Genomic DNA, 25,358 nt, shown 5'->3' with positions numbered 1-25,358 from the left:
AAACCCCGGCCGAGTCATACCAAAGACTATAAAAATGAGACCCATTACCTCCCTGCTTGGCACTCAGCATCAAGGGTTGGAATCACCAAATATTCCCGGGCGCAGCCACCGCTGCAGCTCACTGCTCCCCTCACCTGACAGGGGGTGAACAAGGGGATGGGTCAATTGCTGAGGACAAATTTCACCACACCTAGTGTGTGTTTGACAATCACTGGTACTTTAACTTTAAGCTGCAGCATGACAGTGATTTAAGTATGATTTGTATCATTTCTTTAAAAGGTCCTGATGGTTATGGGGCCAAGTGCAAAACTGGAGTATTGGTGGAGATGTTCCATAAGCATCCCTCTTTTGACATAAAACCAAGCAGATTAAAAAACTGGCATATAACAACATAATAGTAAGTGTGGCCATAGGAAGGGAACTTATTTGTAGATGGTATCTGACTGACCTGTGACTTCGCTGAGCTTTAGAACAGTTGCTGTGAAAGATCTGAAGTTATTCATCACAGCAGACGGAGATGAGGCTTCCTGTCCATTAGTGCGATGTTTGTGGTTCTGCACTAACCCTCACAGTCAGGACTCTCTCTCTCTGTCTCTCTGTCCTCCAGAGCGACCCTTAAATGCCGACCAGCTGGAGCGCACCCTACTGAAGGGCGTGTTCAGCGTCAGGAAGGGCAAGACGCAGCTGCACAAGTGGGCTGAGCGGCAGGTCATCCTCTGCGGAACATGTCTCATCGTGGCCTCTGTTAAAGACAGCCTAACGGGCAAGATGCACATCCTGCCTCTGGTGGGGGGAAAGGTGAGAGGTCAGAGTCCAGGCAGGCTGAAAGCACATCTGTACAATCTAATAGCACCCAATTATTGAGTACTGAATCATACAGAGGTGTTTCTAATATTTCGGCCTATTTACGGTATGAAACCCAATAAGGCAGCCATGATATCATGCCAACTTCAACCGTATGAATTAACATGTATTCCTCATGGTGTGTTTGTGTGGAGGTGGAGGAGGTGAAGAGGAGACAACACTGTCTGATGTTCAGCTCTGCAGGATCGCAGGCTCAGACCTACTTTGTCAACTTTGACACACTGACTGACTACCAGCGATGGCATCGGCAGGCATCCAAAGTAAGCACGAGACAAATAATGTGTCTTTCACCCATCTTGTTTGCCTTGCTGTGTTTGTTCCCACCACAGCTACAGTCTATATATACAGTATACATACTATGTATATCTTGGTGCGATACATAGTTTACATTACAAAAATCTCACCACACACCACCAAGTATGCCATTATTTATTACTGTAGTTTGTCTGAATTTAAATAGGTGGAGAAACAGGTTCATTATACTTTCTGCTGTAGGTCGCTGGCATGGATAGATCAACAAAATATATATTTATTTTCATGGTAAGACAATTAAGAACAAAGAGGCAGCATTTGCATGACATGTTGAAGTGTGATTATAATCTCATAAATTACTGCTCTAAAGAGTTCACAAATGCTCTTAACTTGCGGCTGTGAATGTGTTGGAACGTAAATGAATGTTTAAGACGAATGAAAACTTTTCAAGCATAAAACAAACTTAAAACAATTCTGCAACTTGTGCACTACAGAGCAGACAGTGGACAATAAGAAAGCCTTTGGTGCTGTTTCTTTCTGTAATTATGATTAATTATTACTATTATTAGTTAGAATACATTAAAACGGTACAGTGTTTTGACAATGAGCTCAGAGTATGTACTTTTACTGCCATCCAGTGTCTACTTTTAAGTCTGTGCGGTATAAAATGAGCAAAACATCAATATAAAACAATAGGTGGGCGGCATGGCGTAGTGGGTAGAGCAACCGTGCCAGAAACCTGAGGGTTGCAGGTTTGCTCCCCGCCTCTTACCATCCAAAAATCGCTGCCGTTGTGTCCTTGGGCGGGACACTTCACCCTTTGCCCCCGGTGCCACTCACACCGGTGAATTGAATGATGAATGATAGGTGGTGGTCGGAGGGGCCGTTGGCGCAAATTGCAGCCACGCTTCCGTCAGTCTACCCCAGGGCAGCTGTGGCTATGAAAGTAGCTTACCACCACCAGGTGTGAATGATTGATGGGTTCTACATGTAAAGCGACTTTGGGTACTTAGAAAAGCGTTATATAAATCCCAGTTATTATTATTATTATTATTAATAGGTGTATCGGTATTGTAGATAGGGTGGCATTTCCAAGTCTTTTCAATCATACGGTGATGCCTGACTGTATCAAACAAAAACTTGGTGTGTAGTTTTTCCCAGCGCTTTAGTGAAGTGTGTTTGTAGTCGATGAGATAAATAGTTTTTTGGACATTTGCTGAAAAATGTCATCAAAATCTAACAATAACTATTTGAGTTATGTTGCTAACAAACAGACAAACAAACCTTGGCGAAAACATAACCTCTAAAGTCTGCGTTCTGCAAAGCAATACTTTTGTCTCGAGCTTTTAAAAGGCGACACAGAGCTCGCCGGTCACATCACACCGCAAGGAGGTAATCACACAAAAAAATGTCAATGCCGGAAATATGAGGAAACTGAAAAACTTGATAAATCCTCAATCCATCAATCTATTTTTCCACCGCTTGTTTTTCTCGATGCGAAGGCAGCGTACACCCTGGACAAGTCACCTCCTCATAAACTGTCATCCAGAAAATAAATTTTGAAGCCAGCGAAGCCAAACATCAGTTGAGGTATTTACATTATCAAAAGTTAAATTGTTAGTTAACTTTTCTGAGAAACAGCATTTTCCAGACTGATATAAACATGTCCACTGTGGAGGACACTGCTTCTTAGAAAGTAAAAGTTAAAAGACGCTAAAGTGAACATTATTGTTTTACACTGGATGTTTACATTGTCACTTTAAAGGGGAACTGCACTTTTTTTTTTTTTAGAATTTTGCCTATCGTTCACAATCCTTATTAGACACAAGGAGACAAAATGTTCTTTTTTTTAACTTTTTGACATATAAAAATCGGCTCGCTCTTGGGGGCTAGCAATGCAGATAATGGGAGCAATCAATTCTACCTCTAAATCACTTTTAAAATGCATTCAAAAACTATCACCAATACTTCATTTACGTTCTCTAACCTGGATAATAACCAAGCTGTAGCGACATTGTTATTGTAAGAGCGAACACTGAGGAACTCTTTTACTTGCATACGAACACATCGGCATGCTACGGTATTAGCCGTAAAAGCTAACTACGGCAAGATATAAGCTAACTTCCACATCAACACGAAACAAGTTTGAGTTTGTAATGAACAACACTGCGACACGACACCAATCTGTACCGACTGAAAGACATGAACAATCATATTACATTATCTGTAAAGTATGAGCCCACATTTTATGTTTTGTTTGTACACAGCTAGCCAGACAGCGTATGTACTGTAGTTGTAATAACACGCATGATCGATTTTAAAGTGTGGCTCACTCGATGGACAGTTGTCTGTTTGGTCCAGCTAGCACGCCATTCATGTCCAAATAGCTTGTCTCCATATGCCACATTTGCAGCTTCGTGTCTGGCCGACCTCACTCTCTCGGCTTCTGTCTGCTCCAACGTTTCACCCTCTCTCTGTGCTGGCTTCAACAAATAGTAGTTCATCCTCCGTTCATTCAGTTTCAAAAAGATAAGGTTGTGAATCCTCATTTGTCCAAAATATGTCGTCTTCGTTCTCTATTACCAAGTCTGGTGATTAGAAGACACTCCTGTTTGAATCCGGAAGTAGGAACAAACATATGATGCCATAAGTCAGACGTGCGCTGCTATGGAAATGGAAATCAATGCGCTAAAGAAGTCAGTCCCGGAAAATATTAAAATGATCAGAATATGGTAAATATTGAATATATTGCTATGATTGCGTTTGTTACTACATTATATATATACTTGCAGTGTGTATATACAAAGTTGCTGGAGGGTTTTTAAGTTGTCTTAGAGGGCTTTGTAGGCTATAATCTTCCAAGCGTTTTTTATCGTCTTTAAAATTAAATAAAAATACGTATGTGTTCTTGTCTCTCATAATGATTGTGAATGATAGGCAAAATTCCCCAAAAAGTGCAGTTCCCCTTTAAAAACACTCAACTGTAAATTTTTGGGGATATATTTGCTTGAAACAGTGGATGACCTTGCATAATTCTTTCCTCTAAAAAAATGTATGTTTGTAGTAATAAATATGCTTAGAACATTTTCTCATTATTATTATTATTATTATTATTATTCCGCCACTTAATTTTACACTCTACAACATTTTAAGCCTTTTTTTTTGGACATATGCCACAATAATACCGTACCGTGGCCTTGATACCGTGATAATGTCGCCGTGAGATTTGATACTGTTACATCCCAAAAACAACACTAGCGTTTTTGTTGAAATCCTGTGCTTTTTGAGATTGAGGTAACAAGGAACTCTTAAAACATTGATAACAAATTCAGAAAATATAATATAGAATTATATAATATATCAAATATAACCTGCTCAGTGGCCTTGTGTTTAGAGTGTCTGCCCCGGCCGAGTCATACCAAAGACTATAAAATGGGACCCATTACCTCCCTGCTTGGTACTCAGCATCAAGGGTTGGAATTGGGGGTTAAATCACCAAAAATGATTCCCGAGCGCGGCCACCGCTGCTGCTCACCTGCTCACCTCACCTCCTAAGGCAGGGGTCTGCAACCCGCGGCTCCGGAGCCGCATGCGGCTCTTTGATCACTCTGATGCGGCTCAGCTGCATACTTGCCGACCCTCCCGATTTTCCCGGGAGACTTTCGGATTTCAGTGCCTCTCGCAGAAAACTCCCGGGATTAATATTCTCCGAATTTCACCCTAACAATAATTATAAGGGCATGCCATGAAGGTAAAGCATTTAGCGCCCTCTACAATCTGTACAAACAGCGTGCCAGCACAGCCTCTTGTTGTATGCATCTTCTGCTTGCACACGTAAGAGACAGCAAGACATACTTGGTCAACAGCCACACAGGTTACACTGACGGTGGCCATATAAAACAACTTTAACACTCTTACTAATAATGCGCCACACTTTGAACCAAAACCAAACAAGAATGACAAACATATTTCGGGAGAACATCTGCACCATATGTTGCTGACTCTTCCGGGCTACATTATACACCCCTGCTAGACCAAACCCTGCCCCCACCCCAACCTTGCTCCCACACACATCAACCCCCCATCCGCCCCTCCGTGTATCGGTTGAGGTGGGCGGGGTTTGGTAGCGGGGGTGTATAATGTAGCCCGGAAGAGTCAGGGCTGCATGGGATTCTGGGTATTTGTTCTGTTGTGTTTATGTTGTGTTACGGTGCAGATGTTCTCCCGAAATGTGTTTGTCATTCTTGTTTGGTGTGGGTTCACAGTGTGGCGCATTATTAGTAAGAGTGTTAAAGTTGTTTATACCGCCACCGTCAGTGTAACCTGTGTGGTTGTTGAGCAAGTATGCCTTGCTGTCGCTTACGTGAGCAAGCAGAAACCCCATACGACGTGTGGCAGGGCCGGCACGCTGGTTGTAATAGGTGCTAAATGCTGTACCATCACGGAACGTTCGAGAGAATAGTTGCCTTGAAATTTGTGGTTTGGCAGAAAAATTGGGAGGGTTGACAAGTATGGCGCTGTCAAGCGCCATTCATATAAAACCCACGGGCCGCACTAACATTCAATTTTCATATTAAGGTGTGGGCCGCGTGTCTCAGACCCTTGGTTTATACATAGCACAAAGCAAAAAAAAAACTTTGTATGCAGTGTTATTTCATTTTAAATTTCCAAAGATTTTTGTGGCTCCCATTGTTTTCTTTAATTTGTGAAACTGGTCAAAATGGCTCTTTGACTGGTAAAGGTTGCCGACCCCTGTCCTAGGGGGTGGAACTAGGGAATGGGTAAAATGCAGAGGGTAATTTCACCACACCTAGTGTGTGTGTGACTATCAGTGGTACTTTAACTTTAACTTTAAAATCACAAGTTGATTCGATGTTTTTGAAAAAAAAAAAAAGCAACAAAACAATACAACTTTTGCCGCAACTTTTTGAGAACATTTATGCAAATTCAGGCAATTTAGGTTGTAACAATCACAAAAAAAGCCTGCAGATCTTAGCAGGACTGACTAATATTCTGCGGCACAGTGGTTTGGAGTGACTGCTCTGCAAAACACCCAGTATAACTTAAAGTACCAGTAGAGTAGAAAAACAAGTTGCCTCTATATTGAAGCTATTATCATATATATCTTATGTGTGACACCAAAAGACTTACAAAGTTTGCGAGTAAATAGATCAAAATAGTATCAATCTCACAGAGATTCCCGTGCCATTTTCAGAGATAATGAGTTAGACACGTGGTCGTGTGACGTAGAGGTAGGAATCACAGATCCCTTCCCTACCAACAACAATGCTAATCATGCAGAATTTGTGGGAGTCAATAACGACTACTTCGGGACAAATGATGGTTCAGAACCTTATATTTTTGATCCCGAATATAAACAGATCCAGCTTTAGTGAAACACTAAGCATCATGTAGCAGTATTGCTAAGTGCTAACCAAGGAATACAAACTAAAACATAATAAAACGATAGCTTACTGTACTATGTCTGCTCTTACTGTGATGATGACTAATAGGATGTCCATATCTTCTCGTTTAGATGAAAAATGTATTTTAATCTACACAACGAAGGATTAAAAAAGATGCTGCTGAGTCTGACACTGTCTTCTGGTGTAGTGTGTTTGTCTACATCTCTGCGTATGAACTGAATGTCACAGATAAACAGCTTCTTGATGCATTGCTAAACCCTCCTATTATCCAGATGAGAGGCACGGTTAATGATTAATAATAATCTAGAATAACTTTGATTCGATGATGCGAGAGCAGAGCAGCAGCAAACTAGACATTGCTGGCTCAATGCTGCTGCATAAGCTTCTTCTTCTTTTTTACAGTTTCACGGCAATTTGCATCCATATACTGTATGTTGCATTACTGCTATCTTGAGTTTAATTTTATAATTTCATTAAAGTCTCTCCTTGAGTCCAGTGCAGCATAAACTATAGTTAGCTCTCGGTTATCAATACTAACATACTTCAAGGTTCAAGGTGTCTTTAATGGTACCCGGAGATAAAATAGTTGTGCAGAAGTTTGTAATTCAGCGTCAAGGCAGAACGAAACAAGCTCACACAAATCATATAAAACATAAAAACATTCAAAACCACAAATGATAACCAGTACACTGGCACACTGTAAAGCAATAAAATATAGTACATATTAAACCAATAAAATCATTGTGATAAAAGTGATATGGTATAATAAATAAATAAAATCCCCATGCCCTATTTAAGAGTGTGATGGCAGCAGGTAAGTATTCTTATATTGTTTAGTCTTACAAAGAGGAACTTTATCTGCGTAAGCGCTTATAATAACAACATTACTAATATATGGTTAATATTCAGGTCACAAAATGTAAATATAGTATTGTTTGCGGGTTTTGGATGGTGGTTTAGAGAGTTGTGTGGACGAAATAGAGAGCCCTCATAGACTCCATTGTTAGCTGACTTTTTATTGATTTATTTATTTACAACTTAAAATGCATAAAAAAAACAACCCAAAAATATGTGTAAATATCTTATTTAGGGATTGTCAATGATAGACAGCACATTTATTTCCACATGTCTGTATAATTTTTGCGTATTTCCAGTATGACTGATCTGATAATATGGTCAGAGTGCAATAGCGTTACTACTGTGACGTCAATCTCCGGAAATAGCCCACGGTATTCGGAGCGGAATATTCAAAATGGCTGACAGAATTTGTGGCATTTTGTGATGTTTAGACTGTATTTTCACATACTTTGTGGATTGTAAATACAGTTGGATATGGTTTAATTGATACATTGAAACACTATTAAGTCAACTTGTTTTTCCACTCTACTAGTATTCTAAGTAGTTTTAGCTGAGAACTCTGTCCGCAACTTTAGCGTACAGACAAGCATATGTCTGTACAATTTGAAAAAGTTGGTTAAAAAAACAATTGGTTTGTCACCGCTTCTGTTCATAACTTTTATGGACAGAATTTCTAGGCGCAGTCAGGGCATTTAGGGGATCCGGTTTGGTGGCTGCAGGATTAGGTCTCTGCTTTTTGCAGATGATGTGGTCCTGATGGCTTCATTTGGCCAGGATTTTCAGCTCTCACTGGATCGGTTCGCAGCCAAGTGTGAAGCGACTAGGATGGGAATCAGCACCTCCAAGTCTGAGTCCATGGTTCTCGCCCAGAAAAGGGTGGAGTGCCATCTCCGGGTTGGGGAGGAGATCTTGCCCCAACTGGAGGAGTTCAAGTACCTCGGAGTCTTGTTCACGGGTGGGGGAAGAGTGGATCATGAGATCGACAGGCGAATCGGTGCGGCGTCTTCAGTGATGCGGACGCTGTATCGATCCGTTGTGGTGAAGATGGAGCTGAGCCGAAAGGCAAAGCTCTCAATTTACCGGTCGATCTCACCTATGGTCATGAACTTTGGGTTATGACCGAAAGAACAAGATCACGCGTACGAGCGGCAGAAATGAGTTTCCTCCGCTGGGTAGCGAGGCTCTCGCTTAGAGATAGGGTGAGAAGCTCTGTCATCCGGGAGGAGCTCAGAGTAAAGCTGCTGCTCCTCCACATCGAGAGGAGCCAGATGAGGTGGTTCGGGCATCTGGTCAGGATGCCACCCAAACGCCTCCCTAGGGAGGTTTTTAGGGCACGTCCGACCGGTAGGAGGCCACGGGGAAGACCCAGGACACGTTACCATGAATTGATTAACGTGGACCCCGACTTAAACAAGTTGAAAAACGTATTCGGGTGTTACCATTTAGTGGTCAATTGTACGGAATATGTACTGTACTTTGCAATCTACTAATAAAAGCCTCAATCAATCAATCAATGGGAAGACTATGTCTCACGGCTGGCCTGGGAAAGCCTTGGGATCTCCCGGGAGGAGCTGGATGTAGTGGCTGGGGAGAGTGAAGTCTGGGCCGTTCTGCTTAGGTTGCTGCCCCCGCGACCTGACCTCGGATATACGGAAGAAGATGGATGGATTGTCGGGATGCGAATCTTTGGGTGTCCCATGATTCGATTCAATATCGATTCTTGGGGTCACGATTCGATTATAAATAGATTTTTTCGATTCAAAACGGTTCTCTATTCTTTCAAAATATAGGATTTTATCAGGATCTACCCAAGTCTGCTGACATGCAAGCAGAGTAGTAGATTTTTGTAAAAAGCTTTTATAATTGTAAAGGACAATGTTTTATCAACTGATTGCAATAATGTAAACACACAAATGTAAATCCAAGACAACAATATGTTTACTGATTTATTCATGCTTGCACAAATTTGAACTAGAACAAAACGGGTTAAGGGGGATGAGTATATTTATAGCTAGAATTCACTGAAATTAAAATATTTATTTTATATATATATATATATATATATATATATATATATAGTACAGTAATGAAAACACAGTTGTTCTACTAACTGTACTGTACTTGCTGCTTACTTAAAAAAACAAAAACACTTACCTATTTGAGTAGCTTTTGTTCTGCCATTTGAGTACCGGCGAGCGATCTCTGATTCCGGGAACATATCCTTCACGGATTTGTTGAAAACATCCGCAAATGAGAACGGAATGTTGCTTGAAAGGTGGCCCATAATACTGCGTTGCTGCCGCCTTGTGCTTCTCTGACCGTTCATGAGTGACTATATCCATTCGGCCTCCGTGTTATGGGTTATAGATAAACCTATGGATAACGGAGACATATATAATAGTTTCCTTTTCAGGTGAGAGGACGCTAAAGGCAGTGCCTTTAAGGCACGCCCCCAATATTGTTTGTCCGGTTGGAAATTTCGGAGATTACAACTTTCCGTAGTTTTGAAGCAATGCATGATGGGAATCCAGATGTTGTGTGTCAGTGTAAGAACGTGCCGGCTGGAATAAACACACGCTGAGAAATAGCTCCGTGCCTGCCTACTTTATGGGTTATAGATAAACCTATGGCACGCCCCCAATATAGTTGTCCGGCTGGAAATCGGGAGATTTTCGGGAGAACGGTTGTCCCGGGAGATTTTCGGGAGAGGCACTGAAATTCGGGAGTCTCCCGGAAAATTTGGGAGGGTTGGCAAGTATGGTCCAAGTGAGCGCGGGGATTTGAGGTATTCCCAAAATACTTAACTTTAGCGTTGCAAAGTCTGCAAATTGCATGAGTCATGTCAAGCCCTTTCTTGCCACGATAAAATCCAAAGTGTCTTCAAACGTTTGCTTTCAAAGTCCGCGGAGGCGGTTGTATTTCTTCTTTAGGCTGCTCGGTTTCTTTTTCTTCTACCTGCATTTTAGCGGCAACACAACACTACACTCCCCTTAGTAGCTATCCACCAGGTAGCCACGCTGCTCATTGGCAATACCTATGGTAGCCCAGAAGGCACATACACATTGCCGGGAGAGGGGGAATAAAATCGATTTTTGAAAAATGAGAATCGATACATACAACGTGAGAATGGAGATTTGAATTCGAATCGATTTTTTCCCACACCCCTAATGGATGGTTAAAAAACATAACATCAAGCAACACGTCCTTGCATTGGATTGGGGGTTACTCCGTGTAATAGTCCATAAGTCATTGATCATTAGTGTAAGGATTATAAAACAGTGAGAGCATCTGCATCACATGTCTGCTATGTATATCAAAGCCTTTTGAGCAAATATGACAAATATCATTTATGACCAATATTCCTTCTTTTCAGATCAGATCAAATCAGAAGTACTTTATTAATTTGTGTGTCTTCAGTCATTTATGCTAAGCTTGCTTTAAATAGTTTAATGATTTTTGTGCTCTTCTTACTGAAGCCAGACATTTTGAGAGTGTCCATTGAGGTGGACACAGCCTATGATTAGCCATGAAAGAAGAAAGCCAACCGAACAAAAAAGGAATCCAATTAACTGCAGATTTACTCTAAGTGCACTGTCTCTACAGTCTTTCTCTGCCACGGTTGTATGGACTATTACTGGGTTAGAGTGCTCTCTATTTAGACAGAGATGTTTCTAAGGACACACAGGGACAAGACTGAATACTTTTGGTGGATGTGGTTCCTGGTTATGCAAGTTACTGTATTTACGCTACTTCGCTACGTCATACTGAGGAGTTTCTAATACTGCAGGTTAATAAATGAACCCCTGGTCTAATTCCACTTTCTTAATTTTTGAGTGGCTGCTAACAAACTTTCAAACTATGAATTGATATTGAGCCCCTCAGTTCTATGGTAGTCAAACTCACTTTCTAATGTTTTTGATAACTGATAATTAGGGCTGTCATGATTAACAAAAGTTGTTTTGATGAGGAGCAAAGTGTGACAGCAAACCCCGTTGTTCCCTACTATTTCGTCCCACAGGGATACTTAGATTTAGACAAACTTTATTGATCCCCAAGGGTAAATTGCTTTATCACGTTTATCTACATTTGCTGTAGATTTAACATTTAGATTTAACTTTTAGATTTATTATTTATGGCTAACATTTAGAATTATATTTAACATTTAGATTCACTTTCAACACGTATATTTCACATATAGATCTAACAGTTATGTTTAACATTTTGATTTTGATTTAACACTTATATTTAACAATTATTTTTCAGATATAGATCTACCAGTTATATTTAACCTTTATATTTAACATTTATGTCTAGCATTATAATGTAACATTTATTTTTATATTTATATCTAACATGTAAATATTACAGTGTATAGTTAACATTTATATTTATATTCAACATTTATATTTACTTTTAACATTTGTCTGAGTGTCTAGTCGATAGAAAAGCGCTATATAAATCTAATCCATTATTATTATTATTATATTATTGTATCACTGCACCTTAATTGTAATCTGAACACGGAAGTGAAGCACCACCCACCTCTGAACGACACACGCATCAGGCGTTTGCTGCAGGCGTTTGCTGCAGGGATGTTGCCTCTTCTCACAGTGAAAAATAGTCCTTTGTTGTTGGGAGAACAACTTGCCATGGCTTTGAACCTATTATTTCCATAAGGTAGGGTTTCTTTGGTCCATTTCTGCTTGCTTGTGGCTCATCAGTAGCAAGTGAACTGCAGCAAAGTTCCCCCGCTACGGCATGGCCCGAGTATCAAAAAGGGGCGATGAACGCAAACACTTGCGTTAATCGCCCGTATAAAAATGAGTGTGTTATTAAAATGTATAGTTAATGCGTTATCGCGTTAACTTTGACAGCCTTAATATATAATTATATACACCCGATTCATCGTGTGAATAAAAACTTCTCCCTATCAGAAGTCAGACTGATTTTCAGGTGTGTAATTTGTTGTGAGTTTATGCACTGTGTTGGTTTTGTTCTTTGAACAAGGTGATGTTCATGCACGGTTCATTTTGTGCACCAGTACAAAAACATAGTAACACTTTAGTATGGGGAACATATTCCCCATTAATTAGTTGCTTATTAACATGCAAATTAGTAAATATTGGCTCTTAACTAGTCATTATTAAGTACTTATTAAAGCCTTATTCGGCATGGCCTCATTATAACCCTAACCCTCTAACCCTGGCCCTAACCCTCTAACCCTAACCAAATAACTCTAAATTAAGTCTTTGTTACTTAGAATATGTTCCCCATACTAAAGTGATACCAAAAACATATGTCTTTGTCTTGAATTTGAAAAAAATATATATATATATTTTTCACTAAAGAAGGGTTCGGTGAATGCGCATATGAAACTGGTGGGGTTTGGTACCTCCAACAAGGTTAAGAACCACTGCCCTAGTGTTTTTAGGAATTTGCTGCAAACATTTTTGTTTCTTAAGTTTTCAGCTGAACTTGGGGACCGTAAATTGTAGAGCACCCTCACAAAGCTCAGATGGTAACTCAGACCATGCATACGGGCTCTCTACTGTAGCTACCATTTGGAGGATAATATTCTGAGCCTGCATGTTTGTGTGTGTTGAGGTGGTGTCTCAGACCGTCAGCCTGGTAGACCTATCCTGCTACAGTCTGGAAGCGCTGCCTGAGTATCTGTTCTACAGCCAAGACGTCACACACCTCAACTTGCGACACAACTTCATGAACCTGCCGGGGCCTGGAGGTCTGCTCCACCTACCCAGGTAACAATCTGAACACATCATCTGCCTTTAGGAACATACAATAAGGTGGACACAGTGGTTGTTTGTATTTTAGTTTATACACTTAGGGCCTGATTTACTAAGATCCAAATACCGTGTGCAATCAATGAAATAGCGTGTACTATCAGTGGGCGTGTTGTGTAGGATCTACTAAGACTGCGTGTGCAATTGTAAAGTAGTGCAGACCACCTTATTTAAATGAGGATTTTGCGTGTACTAAATGGGGCATCACCATGGAGACGCTCTAATTCATGTTATCATGCTCCAACCTGTGGAGTTTTGTTTTGTTTTAAAAGAAGCAGGAGACATAGGCATTTTCGAAGCAGTCTTGCAGTGCATCTACAAACCCTGTTTCCATATGAGTTGGGAAATTGTGCTAGATGTAAATATAAACGGAATACAATGATTTGCAAATCATTTTCAACCCATATTCAGTTGAATATGCTACAAAGACAACATATTTGAAGTTCAAACTGATAAACTTTTTTTGTTTTGCAAATAATCATTAACTTTAGAATTTGATGCCAGCAACACGTGACAAAGAAGTTGGAAAAGATGGCAATAAATACTGATAAAAATTAGGAATGCTCATCAAACACTTATTTGGAACATCCCACAGGTGTGCAGGCTAATTGGGAACAGGTGGGTGCCATGATTGGGTATAAAAACAGCTTCCCAAAAAATGCTCAGTCTTTCACAAGAAAGGATGGGGCGAGGTACACCCCTTTGTCCACAACTGCATGAGCAAATAGTCAAACAGTTTAAGAACAACGTTTCTCAAAGTGCAATTGCAAGAAATTTAGGGATTTCACTATCTACGGTCCATAATATCATCAAAAGGTTCAGAGAATCTGGAGAGATCACCCCACGTAAGCGGCATGGCCGGAAACCAACATTGAATGACCGTGACCTTCGATCCCTCAGACGGCACTGTATCAAAAACCGACATCAATCTCTAAAGGATATCACCACATGGGCTCTGGAACACTTCAGAAAACCACTGTCACTAAATACAGTTTGTCGCTACATCTGTAAGTGCAAGTTAAAGCTCTACTATGCAAAGCGAAAGCCATTTATCAACAACATCCAGAATCGCCGCCGGCTTCTCTGGGCCCGAGATCATCTAAGATGGACACATGCAAAGTGGAAAAGTGTTCTGTTGTCTGACGAGTCCACATTTCAAATTGTTTTTGGAAATATTCGACATCGTGTCATCCGGACCAAAGGGGAAGCGAACCATCCAGACTGTTATCGACGCAAAGTTCAAAAGCCAGCATCTGTGATGGTATTGGGGTGCATTAGTGCCCAAGGCATGGGTAACTTACACATCTGTGAAGGCACCATTAATGCTGAAAGGTACATACAGGTTTTGGAACAACATATGCTGCCATCTAAGCGCCATCTTTTTCATGGACGCCCCTGCTTATTTCAGCAAGACAATGCCAAGCCACATTCAGCACGTGATACAACAGAGTGGCTTCGTAAAAAAAGAATGTGGGTACTTTCCTGGCCCCCCTGCAGTCCAGACCTGTCTCCCATCGAAAATGTGTGGCGCATTATGAAGCGTAAAATACGACAGCGGAGACCCCGGACTGTTGAACGACTGAAGCTCTACATAAAACAAGAATGGGAAAGAATTCCATTTTTAAAGCTTCAACAATTAATTTCCTCAGTTCCCAATCGTTTATTGAGTGTTGTTAAAAGAAAAGGTGATGTAACACAGTGGTGAACATGCCCTTTCCCAACTACTTTGGCACATGTTGCAGCCATGAAATTCTAAGTTAATTATTATTTGCAAAAAAAAAAAAAAAAGTTTATGAGTTTGAACATCAAATATCTTGTCTTTGTAGTGCATTCAATTGAATTTGGGTTGAAAATGATTTTTTTATTATATTTGTATTCCGTTTATATTTACATCTAACACAATTTCCCAACTCATATGGAAACGGGGTTTGTACATTGAAACCACTTTTTTTTCCTTTTTTATTTTATTTAATTTTTTTCATTTTATTTTTATTGACATCCAGCATCAGACATTCCTATCCATTACATCATATTCACATCATCATATATCTATTGTCTGCCCTAAATGTCAAAATATTTGTTGTTTATATCCCAACCATACCACGCCCACCCCCACCCCAAAAAAAGAAAGAAACAGCAAAAAAACTAAGTAATATCTACAAATACATCAATTAAATAAACAAAAAAGAAATAATAATACATTAATAATAATAATATTTTTAATTTTTTTACCGCTGAAGGTGCTTGGGAGGGAGGCTGCACTTACTTTGCTCAAAACACTAAAAATGCATACTTCAAGAAGTTTTTTTTAATATAAGAAATATTTTAATAATATAATAAAACAAACGTCATTGAAAATAGTAATGGACACCAAAACGCATCAATGGAATTTGTTTTAATGAGCCCCTTACGTTCTATAGCAGCTATAAAATTATAAAATGATGTAGCCCAATAGACGATATGTCTAATGTGTCTTATTTCTGTTAGTCCAAAATGCTGACACACACACGACCTACTGTATCTGTCCATCGTCTGTCTGTGCAGAGCAAGCAACGATCCTGCAGCCGTGTGTGGAACTGTCAGTTTGCACGTCCTTCTGACATGTGCAAAATAAAATGCTAAATAGTGCTCAGTGTTGATAAATCACATTGCACGTGCTAAAAAATTATATTTGCAGCTTCTCTTCCCAGTATTCTGGGCGGTTTGATGTGCAGCATACATTTTGCATATTAATGAAGACAGAGACGCAAAATACATTGCACGCCTTATTCTGCTCACTTAACAGACACAATCCACTTTGCACACGTTTAGTGGATCAGCTTTGCGTGTGCTATCAGGTTTGCACGTATTTTAGTACACGCACACCATTAGTAAATCAAGTCTCTGGTTTCTCTTTGACAAACATCCCATTAGATATTTGGAGAATAAGAACTTCATTAATATGCTTAAAGTGAAACAGTCTTTCGTGTCATCAATCCAATACGCTTTTAGCCTGAACTTCAGTCTTTTAAAGCAAATTGTGTTATTTGAACAAGCTATCAGTGTATAAGTGACCTGAAGTTATTTTCAGTTTGCTCTAAAATAGGCAATTAAATGTTCTGTACTTGCATTCATACTGGGTCTCTTGAAGTCTAATGGCCATAATAATACCTCAGTGATGCTTTGCCATTACACAAGTCTAATAACTACAATCCTAATAAGAACATACTGTTAATCAGCACCTTTTAAAGGCGATTTTGTATTTGATTGTTAAGGCCCCTTCCTATACGCAGATCATGAGCTGTGCATAGAGCCCTGCGATCCCCTCTTTTGCGTGAAGAAGCACATGTAAAATATCACTTATTCATATAACATTTTACTGCAAACATATTCCTAGTTCCTTGCTGCTATTGGAATACTCCCTTTTACATTGTATTCTAAGGCTGTCTAAATGAAGAGAGGTGACTAGCATTGAAGATTAACAATTTATTCTACAAAACAGTAAAAAAACAAACAATAGCAATACCAGCGCTGAAGAGAGGACTGAGCCATCTGAACTCTGGAGCATTCTCTAGATTGGTCGCCCCCCTCACATGTTTTTGTCCACCTTGCTGCCTCGCCTTGGCGGAGATAGAATCCGAAAGTAACCTTTTTGTAACTGTTTAGCACACACACATTAGTAGAGAGAATAATCTATGTGTGTCTGTGCATAGATATGCAAAATAGTGAGATAATTGTTTTTATCTTCTTTGAGCTTCACCCAGGCCAAAGCTAGTAACTTCTAAGGCGTTCCATTTTTCTCTAAGGTGGAAAAAAATTCCCCTAACACTGCTCCGTCACTAATAATAATATTGTGGCATATTTCTTCCCGTGGCGCACAGGGTTAGTGCTTGTCTTGCAAGGCAGTGAATTTCGGTTTTAATGCTTTTTATATTGTCGTTTTGCGCTTAAAAAAACATCGATAGAATTTATTTTCACGAATTAGTTTTAGTATAAAAACATCAATCAAATTAAATTCAAGTTTAAAAAAATATATATATAAAAATTGTTTCTCATAAATAAAAGAAGTAATTGCTTAGGGCCCCAATTTGAAGGTGTTGCAATGAATGTGTGATTAAAGCGGTTCCATTTTGAGCAGTGTTTCTTAACAATAGGGGCGGGGCCCACTGTGAGGGACACCAAAAAATATGCTTTTTTCACTATGGTCTGTATGGGCACTTTTATACCACTTGTGGAAGTAATGAAAGAAATATAACAGAAAAAGTCTTGAACTAAAGTCATGGAGAAGTTTCTTAAGCACAAAAAATATGACTGAAGTGGTTCAGTTCAGTTTATTTTGAACATGCATACGATACAATATTATGCATCACATATTGTGAAGCTGTATTTTTATTTGCACTTTTAATTTGATTTGACAGTTAAGTTAAGAAACATATTCATTATTTAGCACAACGTATGTAAAACACTTATGTAAAATATGTCAATTTATTATTCATCAGTTATTAATGAGTCCCTTCTTATGCAGTGTATTTGATTAGTATTTGTTTTAATAACCAGCCTGACCTAAACCTATGTCTTAAACAAATAATAATCTTTGTGATTAACACATTGTTTCATATCATTTGACAAGGTTGTAAACTGTAAGTCAGTTAGATATAATTACTGAATATGACAAAAATTAGGAGTAAAATTACTAATTCAGTGTTAGGGATGGGTCCCGTTCACATTTGAATCGATACGGCACCGGTTTCGGTACTTTTGTGTGTGTTCTTGTGGTAAAAATGTTTGTGTAATAATGAAATCTTAAAATGTTTAAATATAACATATTTATTTGTCTTTATCGATCGATCATCGAATATATCAAAACAATATCCAATTATTTGTATAGTAACATGTTTTCAATTATTTTGCAAATTTCTTCAACATAAAAACACTTAACTACAACAATGCAGTGTTATTTTCTTAATATTGCACAAAATAAAACCCGGCTTCATGTATTCCTTTCTTTTTACATCTGGAAAATATGTGCTGGGGGTCCATGGAGACAATTAAGGCAATTAAGTTAATAACAAATGCATACTTGCCAACCTTGAGACCTCCGATTTCGGGTATTCATAAGAAATACTTGACTTTCGATGAATTCTAGCTATATATATATATATATATATATATATATATATATATATATATATATATATATATTGATATATATATTGATATATATATATATGTATATATATATATATATATAAATAAGAGAAATACTTGAATTTCAGTGTTCATTTATTTACACATATACACACACATAACACTCATCTACTCATTGTTGAGTTAAGGGTTGAATTGTCCATCCTTGTTCTATTCTCTGTCACTATTTTTCTAACCATGCTGAACACCCTCTCTGATGATGCATTCTGCTTCGTCTCCTTGTTGTGTGCGCAGTTGTGCACTGCACTCTCTAAAAGCTCTAGATGTTATTGTCACATATGCATGTACAGTAGATGGCAGTATTGCCATTTCTTCCCCCGAGTTGTTGGCTGAAGCTGAGTTAAGAGTGTCACAACATTGCTCTTTGCGGCAGACAAACTGCTTTACGGTAGACAAAAACGTGACTGCTGTTGTTGTGTGTTGTTACCGCGCTGGAAGGACGTTAATGAAACTGCCTTACAATAAACCCACATAAGAAACCAAGAACTCGCCCTCAATCATTCTACAGTTATAACGTGATTGGGCAGGCACGCTGTTTATACTGTGGGAAAGCAGACGTGAAAACAGGCTGTCGACACGTCACTCAGGTCCGCCTGAATTTCGGAAGATTTTTGGGAGGCGCTGAATTTCAGGAGTCTCCCGGAAAATCCGGGAGGGTTGGCAAGTATGCAAATGAGTAAAAGAGGATGGAGTAAAAATAAAGAGCAATTAAATATTTTTCAAAAGTATTAAAGTACAAATGAAAGTGAAGCAAAAACTTTACATTAACATTACAAAGTACAGTACGAGGAACCGAGGTTATTATGATAACTATTGCAAGTTAAAATGCAAAGCTAACGTATTCTTATACAGTAGGCTTTTTACCTGGAGCACACGAAGAGGATGATGATGTCGCTGTTATCGTCACCAAATGTTAACGCCATTTCTTCCCCCGAGTTGTTGGCTGCAGCCGAGTTGCTAAAGGTGCCAAATGCAGGAGTTGCAGCCGCACATCTACTTTGGCTGCACTCTTCAGCCAGGAGAAAAATCCTGTGTTTAACCAGGTGCTTCCTCAGATTGGAAGTATTTCCGCCACTTGCCTTGATTTTGGCGTCACAAAAGCAGAGAGCGTAATCTGCATCGGCATCACATTTGAAAAAGACGAGCCACACTTTAGAACGTTTTCCATTTGGCATTGTTGGGTCTTTGTCATTAAACATTGATGGGTTGCAAGATTACTAAGAGCATGTCTTTCCCTCGAAATCGCCTGTTTTCCTCTCTAGTGCTAGCAAATACTCACCACTCACAAGTGCTAATTCAAACAGACTTGACGTCACGCGCAACCCGGGCACCGAAACATGGCACCGCTGGACCCTTCGTGAATCGGTGCCCGGTAGTACCAGCTGGTTTCGCTCTGTGCCAGAAAAGTACCTGATCTTGTGCCCATCCCTATTCAGTGTTGATATTTGAGTGGACCATGGGCTCTTTAGTAGTGGAAAAGTGGGGCCCTGAGGTAAAAATGGTTAAGAACTTCTGATTTAGAGCATGTCAAGGTAGAACAGTAGATGATTTAGGAAAGTAATAATAACAAATGATGTATTGTCATCTGTAGGTTCTCTCAGTTGAAGAGCTTGAACTTGTCTCACAACCGTCTGGGAATCTTTCCTGAATGTCTTTGTGAGATCCTCACTCTCACTGAGCTCAACCTCTCCTGCAACAACCTCCACACTGTGCCCATGCAGGTCGGCAACCTGCAAAGGTGACACACACACACACACACACACACACACACACACACACACACACACACACACACACACACACACACACACACACACACACACACACACACACACACACACACACACACACACACACACAAATAGCTCACATTATTTATTCCCACTACACTATCTCTCTCAGCTGTATAGTATGTACATAGCATGTCAAATTGATATTGTTCATTTCTGGTCCTATGTCCCCCAGCCTCCAGACTCTGTCTTTAGATGGAAATCACCTAAGCTCCCTGCCGGCTGAGCTGGGTGCTCTCTCACAGCTCAGCAGTCTGGGGCTCTCCTTCAACAATTTCAATCACATCCCCGCTGTGCTGCAGGGACTGAGCGGCGTGGACAAGTTGTCCATGGCAGGAAACCAAGTGGTGTGTCTGGAAGTGTGTGCTCTGCTCTCTATGAGCCACCTAAAACACGTTGACCTCAGGTAAATAAACATTTTGAAGTCTCTCTTTCGGTGTCGTGAAGACATAGTGTTTGCTCACCTGGAAAGTACACTCACAGGACACTTCATTAGGTACACCTGCAAATTCGAATTTATTGATTGATTGAAACTTTTATTAGTAGATTGCACAGTACAGTACATATTCCGTACAATTGACCACTAAATGGTAACACCCAAATACGTTTTTCAACTTGTTTAGGTCGGGGTCCACGTTAATCAATTCATGGTAGAATGAGATTGAACACAGTAGGAATTCTACCTAAAAAGAATATGATTGATTGAATATGATTCCTGCCACAAAGCTTTTTGCACCAGAGCACCATCTGCTAAAACTGGCAAATCACATCTTCCACTTGGCCACAATGTAAGCATGTTTTTAAGAAATCCAAAGTACACTAACAGCAAAAAGTGAAAATAAATTCTTTACCTTTAACTGGATTTGCAAAAAAATAAATACATAATAAATTATATTCCTTGAACTATTTATTGCCTGTCCTAAATTGGTTATTGGTTAGCTAATTAACTCTTTAAGCTATCAGAACCAAAGTTCATGTTTTGCTGTTTAAATGCTTGTTAGGACTTGGAAGTCAAAATACCCATTTTTAAGTGGTACTGTTTTCTTCGCTTTATTTCTGAATGTATTTATAATAATAATATGAATGTTCTTATTGACACTGTACCCTTTGATAAATAATGTATGTATATATATATATATATATATATATATATATATATATATATATATATATATATATATATATATATATATATATATGCGTATATGTATTCATTTATTATTTGTAATCATTGTTGTTGTATTATGATTATTTTGTTCCATATATTTTTCATTTTTATATTTATATTTGTAATATTTACATGTTAACCGTCATGGTTGTATTACACAACTATTAACATTGCATCGTGAAACATCATCTTTGTGAAACCCTCGTGTCGGAGCTGATGAGATAGTGTAGGTGTACCCAATGAAGTGTCTGGCGAGAGAAGTGGGATCCCACCTCCCATCGCATCCCACTCAGTCATTCCTGTTTCCTGTTTGTTTATCTTTCTGTCATTAATGTCAAAAATATAAACATCCTTTTTCCCAACCACCAGCAATCTCTTCATTTTCATCTTAGTTTATTGGACATTTAATGACAGATTCCCAGCAACTGCATCCCTCTTCCTGCTTTGGATGCACCGAGAGTTATGTGCACTTGTTGGCTCAGTGGTGCCTTTTGAAGACTAGCCGTGCATCGCTCATTGATTGTTTTTGTTCTTGCCCATATTTCTCACACTACTACTTGACCTGTGCCCATACTTGCCAACCCTCCCGATTTTCCCGGGAGACTCACGAAGTTCAGTGCCCCTCCCGAAAATCTTCCGGGTCAACCATTCTCCCGAATTTCTCCCGATTTCCACCCGGACAACAATATTGGGGGCGTGCCTTAAAGACACTGTCTTTAGCGTCCTCTACAACCTGTCGTCACGCTTTTCCTCCATTCAAACAGCGTGCCGGCCCAGTCACATAATATATGCGGCTTATACACACATATGAGTGACTGCAAGCATACTTGGTCAACAGCCATACAGGTCACACTGAGGGTGGCCGTATTAACAACTTTAACACTGTTGATATATATTGGGATAATGGGTTTCACTATGTAAAGCGCTTTGAGCCAATAGAGAAATGCGCTATATAAATATAATTCACTTCACTTCACATTTCGGGAGAACATCCGCACCGTAACACAACATATACACAACAGAACAAATACCCAGAATCCCTTGCAGCACTAACTCTTCCGGGACGCTACAATATACACCCCCCCCCCCCCCCCCCACCTGAATCCCCCCCATCTCCCCAATTCGGAAGTCTCAAGGTTGGCAATTATGCCTGTGCCCCATTCCCCAGTTGGCTAATAACTCAACTAGAGTGTTAGGAAAGGATGTGGATTAAAAATGACCAACAAGGAAAATATGTGTCTGTGGTGAATTAGAGAGCTGGTAGCACTGCTAGAAGAGGAGTTGTTTATTAACTACTTAGAGGGCATTTAGGAGAAAATATATTTGATTGAATGTCGTTTGTAAAATGTAAAATAATCTGTATTGTATGCAATTACTGATAAGTGTTACGCCAAGGTTCCTAACTGTGCTGCTCGGGTGAGTGTATAGCCATCTAAAGCCGTTATATCATGAGAGATCATGTCTTAGAGGTGCTGGAAGCCGAGGATTATAATTTCAGTTTTAACTGAGTTTAATAGTAAAAGGATAGAAGTCATCCTGTTCTTGATGTCTTTAAGACATGCCTGGAGTCAAAATAGCTGACTAGTTCTATTGGGTTTCATCGATAAATAAAGCTGTGTTGCATAACGGACAGTTTTGGAATTGTTTTCTAATAATTCTTCCTAAGGGAAACATGTAAATATGTAAGAGTAGTGGTCTAAGCACGGATCCCTGTAAAACATCGCGACTGACTATAAAACGCAGAGAATCTTTCTTGTCAATAGGGCAATTTCTTTAATACAATGACGTATTTTAATCTCTGTATTAAAATGCAGTGATCATTTGTGTCTAACGCTGCACAAACATCTAACAGGACCTGTACAAAAAACAGACTTTTGTCTGATGCAGCAAAGTGGTTGATTTATTTGCACTTGTACAAACATTGCAGTAAGATGTATATTTATTGGTTGAAGTTGTACTTAGTTGGGAAATGACCTACAATTAGAAATTGAAGTATCCATATTCAGAAAGCCGACTTTTTTTCCTTCGGTGATGCACTGATCATCAGGTTGTGTGCGTCAATAAGCACTAATTGCTAATTATACATTATATATCAATGTCAAACATGTCATCTTTTGCAGGCCATAATATTAAAACAAAGGTTTGGAGCAAATTAAAAACTATTTCTGAAGGAATAATACAAATTTGGTGATGATCAAATTATCTACAATGAGTTTGTTTACCTACAATTCCTGGAAATGGCCCACGTCAACGAATGTACCTGTGCATCTTTAGAGCATAGATTATCACCCAATCAGGGGCCCCTCATTTTAACAGCAGAATGCAATAATTGGTGTTCATTGTGGTCAATCACAGACAGTGGTGCTTTGTGTAGCGATTATGTGCTCTCTCTCTCAGCTGCATTGTTTTACTCTACTGTTTCAAGCGGGGCGCTGGCGTGAGAGGCGAGCATCCTGACAGGCAATCTCCCAGATCGGCAGCGCTACTCTTGAAGTGAACTGGCCGCGGTTCACGCGCACAGACGTGCATGTGAACGCGATGCATTCATCAACAAAATTATTTTTAAAATGGATGATATTTTTAGATTGTTGCTGTTCTGTTGAGTAAAATCCAGATTTTTTTTCTAACTGTTTTCAGGGCGGGGTTTGGGGTGGAGGGGTGTTGAGGTTTAGAGGAGGCCCCCAAAACCAAAACAGTTACCCTGAGGTTAAGGCGGCCCTGATTGTGGGTGTTAAACCTTGATATTTGAGTATGTTAAAGCCCTTAAAAAGCTGATTTAATTATTGTGAAAAACATTGTAAAGGATAGCAAAATGAAAAAAGTAATTCCAACATTGTCCAAATCCTACATGGCACATGTTGCTTGTCTCTTGTCCAACAGTCATAATTTCCAACCTGAAATGCCTGACCGTTAAGAATTTAGTCACTTGTATAGAATGTATTCTTGATTAGGTGGCCTATTGGTTAGCATGTTAGTCAGGAGATCAAGTGTCCTTTTCTGTGTGGCTTTTTCATGTTCTCCATATGTGTGCATGGGTTTTACATACAGTAGGTACTCTTGATTCTTCCCTCACCCCAAAAACATGCCTGTTAGTTTAATTGGGGATTTGAAATGTTCCAATCCTTTGTATTCCCTCTCTTATGTAGGCTAAATGGACTACGCTGCCTAAAAAGTGAAAGTCCAGAAGCAGTGAACCAACTGACCCACTTGGACCTGCGAGACAACTGTTTGGACTCACTGGACCTCACTTCTGTCTGCAATCTGGAGACGCTCAACTGTCAACGTAATCAACTGAGGGCGCTGACTGTCAGCGGTTTCACCCTGCGAATGCTTCACGCCAGCTGCAACCGTGAGTCTAAATGAGGGTCACTCACTAGCAAAAGTCAGTGCACCTGCACAGAAGAATGAAGTATTATTAGATTTTCCAGGTGTACCTTAAAGAATGCCACGTACAGTAAGTGTTCTAAGCCTACTAAGCAATAACCCTGTCTCATAATATTCTATCTGTCCACAGGCCTTAGTACAGTCAGCGTTTACCCAGTCCCAAACCAGCTGACACATTTGGATTTATCACAGTGAGTTCTATGGAATATCCTATATTGTCATGGTTTCAATTAGTCTGGGCCTACATGCAATCAATTAACTATGGTTATGATTGATTTGTTCCAGACATGTTTTACAAGTTACAATAAGGAACATTAAGGTGGTTACATTTGCACCATTCAACATTTTTTAAAAGAAGAAGGAAAAAGCTATTATGTAATTAGGCATGCATATTATCTGAGGGCCAGTCATAATCACATTGGTCATGCGGACGGACTCTAGCACTTTTGGATCTGACACATCATTTGAGATATTTTTCATCATTTTGCTTCTATAAAACATTCCCTTTCTCTTCTAGGCCACTTTTAAGTGTTTCAGTATTCTTCCTCATTTCCTTTGTTTTTGGATAAGTATTTCATGTCTTGATCCAGCCTAGCAAACACTTCAACAACATCCTTATAATTTCTTG

At 39.4% G+C, this 25,358-nt stretch overlaps 1 protein-coding gene across 2 annotated transcripts in view; it reads left to right on the top strand.

The window, feature by feature from the left end:
* phlpp2 (PH domain and leucine rich repeat protein phosphatase 2) overlaps positions 1-25,358 on the top strand; it is a 93,222-nt gene that overhangs the window by 41,725 nt on the left and 26,139 nt on the right. For both annotated transcript variants that reach the window (XM_061964054.1, XM_061964053.1), the window contains exons 4-10: positions 608-798; positions 999-1,124; positions 13,005-13,159; positions 19,980-20,126; positions 20,354-20,584; positions 24,493-24,695; positions 24,861-24,921. In XM_061964054.1, coding sequence (XP_061820038.1) covers positions 608-798; positions 999-1,124; positions 13,005-13,159; positions 19,980-20,126; positions 20,354-20,584; positions 24,493-24,695; positions 24,861-24,921 — 1,114 coding nt within the window. The remainder of the gene's footprint in view (positions 1-607; positions 799-998; positions 1,125-13,004; positions 13,160-19,979; positions 20,127-20,353; positions 20,585-24,492; positions 24,696-24,860; positions 24,922-25,358) is intronic.

The sequence above is a fragment of the Nerophis lumbriciformis genome, linkage group LG06 (genome assembly GCF_033978685.3).
Source record: "Nerophis lumbriciformis linkage group LG06, RoL_Nlum_v2.1, whole genome shotgun sequence".
NCBI classification, from domain to species: Eukaryota; Metazoa; Chordata; class Actinopteri; order Syngnathiformes; family Syngnathidae; genus Nerophis; species Nerophis lumbriciformis.
This window is presented reverse-complemented; position numbering and strand designations above follow the sequence as displayed.